The following is a 6473-nucleotide window of genomic DNA, read 5'->3' on the forward strand; positions in this document are numbered from 1 at the left end:
GGACAGGGTCTTTACTTTCTACTTGCCTTATCTGTCCTCAGTTAAAAACTGCTCCTTCAAAAGGCTACTAGGCAGAGCTGGATTGACTTTCAGCATTTCCTGGGCTCCTCCTCTTTGCCAGGCACTTACTAGGATGTGCAGGAGTTCGCGCCTCCCCCTCTAAAGGAGGGACCAGACAATTACCAGCTACAAGGGAAGTACTCACAAGACTCTGAGGGGCCCAAAGAAGAAAGCAATTTACTTGTACCAGGGAACAAGTAAAAAGTTTAAAACATTTACAAACATGGCATGAGGGAGTTATTAATAACAAGAGTATATCCATGTCCTGAACATTCTCAACACATAGTTCCAATTGCACTGACTATACTTCAGAGTAAGAATTTGTACAGGATTTAACATATAATTTGCATTAAAAACTCATACGGCATAAAAACACTCACCTGAAAAGGTACATGGTAAACCAACATATGTGGGTGATTTTGATTAAAAGAATCAGTTATTCACAGAATAAGAGATCACTTGTTAAGTTAATCCTCCCAGAGTGTAAAGAATCTAAAACTGAGGAAAAGTGTAAAAACTGTATCTATCCCTGGACAGATAAATATAACATTCTTTGAACATGTCTTCAGAAAAAATCAGGGACATGAAGGAAGACATGAAGATATTTCTAGTACAAACACCTAGTTGCTGTGCATCCCACATAAGACTTTATTTTCTCATTAGAACAAAGATGCAAGAATGAAACTTCAAGACACACTGTTCTCTACCCCAAGTTACTGAGAAGAAAACTATTTTGTGGCTGAAGGAGCCCCTAGCTAAGGAGAACCTCTTTATAACCCTTACATTTGTGTTCCACTGGTTCAAACCAATCATAAAGACTTCTTTGTGAAAAATGTATTTTGCAATACATTATTCAAAAGCTTCATTGAAGATCTTAATGGATATGGTTGAATAAGGAATATTAAAAAAGGCTAAAAAGATAAAGAGAACCACTTAGCAATTCAGCATATTTCAGTGGACTTCAGGCACTGAGCTAAGACTCTGAGAATGGCCAGAGAAAAAAGTTAGTTACAGACTACAAAAATTGTAAATTTTATGCTTCAATTTAATAAACTCACATCTGGCTAAGCCCTTTCCTTCCAGCAGCAATGCTCCCCTCCCCTGACCCCAACTCATCCTCTACCAAACCAAATCTCCCAAGAACACTGAAAACTTACCTTGGTACACGCTAACTTCAAACAAAGTCCTTACAATTTCTCATTTAATCCCATGCATTAAACTCTAAGTTATCACACCAATCTACTGAAATGTAGCCAATACTATAAAATTACACATCAGGATTCATTACTTTACTTCACAGGCATAACCATTAACTTTACTTAATAATTTAGATTGTGATCTTTAAAGCTCTACATCTGTCATCTCAAGTAACATTTGTCACCTCAAGTAACAGTGCATACCTTATAATTATTAGCTTGTTAAATAGTATTTGTCACCAAGAAAAGCATTTGTGCCTGTGTTTACAGTAAAGAATACACTAACTCACTGACTATTCCTAGTTACCAGGGAAGGAGAAACTATTTCCATGCATTAAACCACCACCTGATGTGTATGGGTCTGCAGTGAAAAACTGTAATAACTTCTAGAGGGTCCTTAAAATATCCAGATTTTTAAGCATACACAACATAAACCCTGTTTCTTATTTAGTGTAAGTAAGAATGCTATAGGTTCATAAATATACTGGAGCATTTTCATGGACGGAAGAATAGTTACAAGCACCAAGAACTTCCAAGGCTAAAATGAGTTTGGGAGCAGCAGTAGTAGCAATAAGAAGACTTCTAGCTCCTTCTCTTAAGGAAGAGCTCTAATAAAGTATCTCCCAGCACTTAGAAGGAGACATGCAGCCAACATGTGTAGCTGTTGGTATTTCTGCCATTTTTCCCTGCTATGTCCTAGGTGTGCCCAACTTCTGACAAGTGACCACCCCTCTGACACCGGATTCTGTAACGTGTGACAGACCTGCCTCATTTACCTCACTAAGGATTATGAACACAGAGCTGTATGGTACTTACAAATGCAAGATGTCAGTGTGTTCCAGAATTCAAGTGTCTAGTCTGCTGACTTTTAGCCTTTGGAATGATAAGTGTGATCTAAATTTTAACAGTCAATACTGGATTTCCTAATCAATAACACTACCAACTTATGTATCTCATTTATGTAGAGCAGGCTAGTCTGGACAAATGGTTAGAGTGATAGTAGTGAATACTGATCAAGACACAAACCTTTTCCATTAACAGGGAACAGCAAGTTGAACCAACACAGACTAGCATTAACAGAACTATAAAAAAAGTCACGTGTGGGAGGCTCAGCTGTCAAATCAAGCCTGCAGATGTTTGTTTGGCTTGTACAATGTTTTCAAAGATCTAAATTAGTTGTCAATGTTGAAACAGGATATTTGGCATCAAAATCTACATTCCTGGATTATCTTGCAATATAGGAAAACCTGCCACTCTGAGACCACATGCCCTCACAACTACCATTAGGGGCAGCCCTAATGCAGAAGAGGCAAATGCTCTCTAACTTGCTACAATCTCCCCCAGGTCAGGTCCCTCACTGATATTACTGCAGGCCTCTCTGGGTACTTAATGTTTGCCACTCTTGATTCAGACCCTAAAACTGTCTTTAATCCCTAAAATAAAAATATACAGCCTAATCTCATGAGTACTATGTCCAAACCCTCTAAGCAATAAGCCCAAAGAGGAATTTGAGTAGAAAAGAAAGCATTTTCATGGTTCTGTGTTAGTACTGCTTACGTGCACTAGTTCACTTTGCAAAAATGTCATTTCTGAAAATGATTAACTTGTCTCATCTTTCTTCACAATTTTGGTTCTGTTATTAAGCTACATTCTGTAACTGACCAGATTCCTTTTAAGCAAAATGACATTAATATGTAAAGGCTAGTGGTTAAACAACACACCATGGTTATTAAGCTGTAGCTTAGTGAAGGCAGCTGAGATTCAAGCACTATCTCCCCAAAGGCTAATTTTTGGACCTCCACTCATTGCCACAAAATTTAGTAACATTTTACAAAAATGCTAATTTGATATATTTGACACATCCTCCATTCCCATCAAAAATTGGAACAAATCAATTAAGAGATTCTAAAAAGGGGGCTTTAAATACTACACACAGTTTTTAAACATATTCAAACAAGCACATGCCAACTGCCTCTTACCCGGGTATTGCTTACCCATTGCACTGAGATAATGGTTGAAGGCCTGGCAAGGAGGACTTGGGGTTTGTGTTGATTTGTCACAACTCATGGGTGCTGGGCTCCTGTCTGTGTCAAAAGAGAAATACCCACTGGAGGATCGAGACAGCAGAGAGGATCTTCTCACAAAGATGAAAAGCGGGGATCTGGTAGCAAAAGGGCCAGGGCTGGCCGGTGGGGCCAGCGGGCCCTGAGGGCTGCCGTGGGGGCAGCGGTCCCCTTCGCCTTCCCGACTGCCTTCGGGATTACCTTGCGGCTCTGTCTGTAGGGAGGTAGGGGCCCCAGGCCTGAGCTGGGGCGGTCTCTCCACAGGTTGCAACCGTCCACCTTCTCGGTCACACTCAGAACCTACATCGGAAGGTTGCTTTGCCATTTGGTCTTTTTTTCTGCAAGTAAAATAAAAAGAAAAACTATTATCTTAGGCAAAATAATAATCACAAAGAATAAATAAATTAGCTACCTTTCACTTACTCATTTAAAATTCTTAACAGTTAATCTCAAATACTTTAAACTTAAGTTGCTACATTGTTTACTTCTCTGACACTCTCCCAAATAATGAAAATGCACCTAAAATAACAAAGGTATGATTACCTTTTTTGGTGGGGGGATTGGGACTAAACTTTATACCACCAAACAAAACACAGTAACAATGTCAATTGTTTGTGAAACTGGCACTTTTATTTATACACACACACACAGACACACGCAAGCTTTCAGAGAAGCAGCTTGTCTGAAGTCTATTCACATGTGCTCTTTGCTCAGGACTGACTGGAATAAGTCAAAAACTCCCAGCGGGTTCTGATTTCCGGGGATCAGATACCGCGCTAGAGCACAGGAGCGGGAGCAGATGCAGCGATTGCAGGCGGCTGGCCGCGTTCCCCGCTCTGGCCCCATTGTTTGCTGAAAATGCTGAGGGCAGCAAGTCTGGGGAAGGTTTGGCAGCGGCCGTCAGTCGTAGTAAGTGCGTCACAATAGAGTTTGTAACTCAGAGCTCGGCTCAGCCTGGCTCTGGCGCTCTGCGCCCGCAGTCCCTCCCGCTCCCGGCTCGCGCGCCACACCGAACTGGACAGAACTTCTCCAGGGTGCAGCCGTGCTGTTAGGTGAACACCTCCAAATAACGGACCCCCGAAGCCTTGCCCTGGCACCCCCTGCAAAGTCCACAACTAGTTCTGCACGGTAGGCGACACCGGCGCGCGCCTCCTTCACCCCAAAGACCCTCCCCTCAGAACGGCAATCGCGTCGAAACTCACAGTCCGCCCCTTCCCTTCCAAGCGTATTGTCCAGGCCCGGGTCCCGCGGCGTCCGGCCCGCGCCCTTCGCCGACCCGGCGCCCCCTGAGCGTCCCCACGAAGGCAGCGCGGGAGACAAAGCCCAGGATTTGGCTTCAGAGTCCCCGGGGCAGCGCAGAGCACGCGCCTTCCCGCCCGCCAGCCGCGCTCCGCTGGGCACCCGAGGACTCCGCGCGCCGCGCTTCTGGCCCGCGCTGCCCCGGCCGCCGCCGCCGGGAACATCCTCCGCCTCCTCCCGCTCCTCCCCTCGCGCTCTGCGCCCGGCGCCGCCGGCACCGCCGACCTCCCCGCGCCACTGGCGCCGGGTGTCCGCGCTCCCAATTGGCTCGCGCGCGGTGTCTCCGCAGCCAAGCGGCCAATCGGCTGCCGTGGCGGGGGCGGCGCCTACGAGTCAGGCCGCCAAAGGCGAGGCAATTGTTGACAAACTCGCCTCCGAGCGCTTCTCCGGCCGCAGAGGCGGCGGCGGCAGCTTCGGCAGAAGCTTTGGGGGCCGGGCTGCCCCGGTACCCCGCCCCGTCCCTGTGCTCCGTCGGGACACTGCTCACGCCTCAGCAGCTCCAGCCACCCCGGGCAGCCAGTCACCTGGAGACAAGGCAGGACCTGCACTCTGCCCTTACCGGCAGGGAGGTCCTCCGTCTGGCCGGTCGGGATGAGACCCCAACGGCCGTCCCCGCCCCGACTTGGTTATCCTTCTCCAACAACTTCCTCCCTCTTTCTTCTCGTGCGCTGCAGACACGCGCCAAATCTGAGCAGCCACCCCCGGCCAAGGACGCGCACATCCGCGACCACGGCGGGCACCGAGCAAATCCACTCCCCCAGCCCCGGCGTCCGTCCACCACCGGCGCCAACCTTGGGATAACAGGTCCCAGAGGGCGCGGCGCTGCCAGGCTGCATGGCAAATGGGGCCGGGTGCTCTCGGGCACGCTATAGCCACTAAGACAGCCCGGCCCCACAAACTGTGCAAGTCCTTCTGGCCGCAGCTCGTCTCCTGCGTGGCCTCGGTGGTCAGGGGAGGACCTAGGTCTCCTGCTGCCCGTGGACTGTGCAGCTGGCACGGTCCACAGGACGCCCGCAGACCAAGAAGGGCCCCCAGGCACGTTCGAGAGGGCGAACGCAGCAGCGGCCGCGAAACCTTGGCCTAAAAGAGTAAAATGAAAAGCCCAGTCTCGTGAGTTAAACCACCACTGCAGTTCCGCAAACCCTTTGCAACAAGCCCGCGCTCCCAAGAGCCAAGACATAAAACCCACTAGCACCGCGCGGCCGCTACTCGGGGTCGCTGGGTCAGGCGGCGCGACGTCCCGGCTGGGCGCGGAGCCCAGCACCGCGGAGCGGCCCCCAACTCCCGGGCCGGTGCCGAGAGCACGCGCTACCTCTTCCAGCCCGGCCTGCGACCCTTCACCGCGCCCGCGCGCTGTCTCCCGGCCCAAGCCGCACTTCGGCCAAGTGCCCGCACCTTCTGTGCTAACGACCCTTCCACAAAGTGGACCTGCCCGAGAAGCAACCAGACCCACACCGATCGCCGCCTCCCGCCCGGCGACAAGCGAGACCAATACGAGCGTCTCTGCTCGCACGTGCGCGGGAAGCGGGCAGTAGGTGGAGCCGTTCGGGCTCCGGCGCCAGTCTTCCATCCGTCCCCGGCCCGCTCCCCGGCATTCGGAGGTATTTACCTTGCGTTTCTCAGTCCGAGAGTCAGAGTGAGACATTGGGGGGACGAGGGCCAGGAGAAGGGCGCCGAGGCGGCGGCGGCGGGAGCGGGGTGAACCGAACAGCCCGAGACGGTGCTGACTGCAGTGTAGCAGGACTCGCAAGGTGGCTGCAAGAATCCGGCGGCGCTAGCGCTGGACGCAGCACTAGTACGAGCTGGAAACCCCGAGGCTGCGCGGAACGAAGTGAAACCTGCGCGCCCCTGGAGC

The 6473-nt window shown here is 50.0% G+C and overlaps 1 protein-coding gene across 7 annotated transcripts in view; it reads right to left on the minus strand.

The window, feature by feature from the left end:
* BCL2L11 (BCL2 like 11) overlaps nucleotides 1-6473 on the minus strand; it is a 44008-nt gene extending 37535 nt beyond the window's left edge. For 3 of the 7 annotated variants that reach the window (XM_045550084.1, XM_045550088.1, XM_045550086.1), the window contains exons 1-2: nucleotides 6228-6473; nucleotides 3251-3657 (exon numbers count right to left, since the gene is read on the minus strand). In XM_045550084.1, the coding sequence (XP_045406040.1) occupies nucleotides 3251-3644 (394 nt within the window). In that variant the 5' untranslated portion in view covers nucleotides 3645-3657; nucleotides 6228-6473. Of the gene's footprint in view, nucleotides 1-3250; nucleotides 3658-4521; nucleotides 4717-6227 lie in introns of those variants that run through there. The other 4 variants (XM_045550087.1, XM_045550090.1, XM_045550089.1 and 1 more) reach the window with 3 other exon arrangements.

This window comes from Lemur catta, chromosome 4, assembly GCF_020740605.2.
Source record: "Lemur catta isolate mLemCat1 chromosome 4, mLemCat1.pri, whole genome shotgun sequence".
In the NCBI taxonomy this organism is placed as follows: Eukaryota; Metazoa; Chordata; class Mammalia; order Primates; family Lemuridae; genus Lemur; species Lemur catta.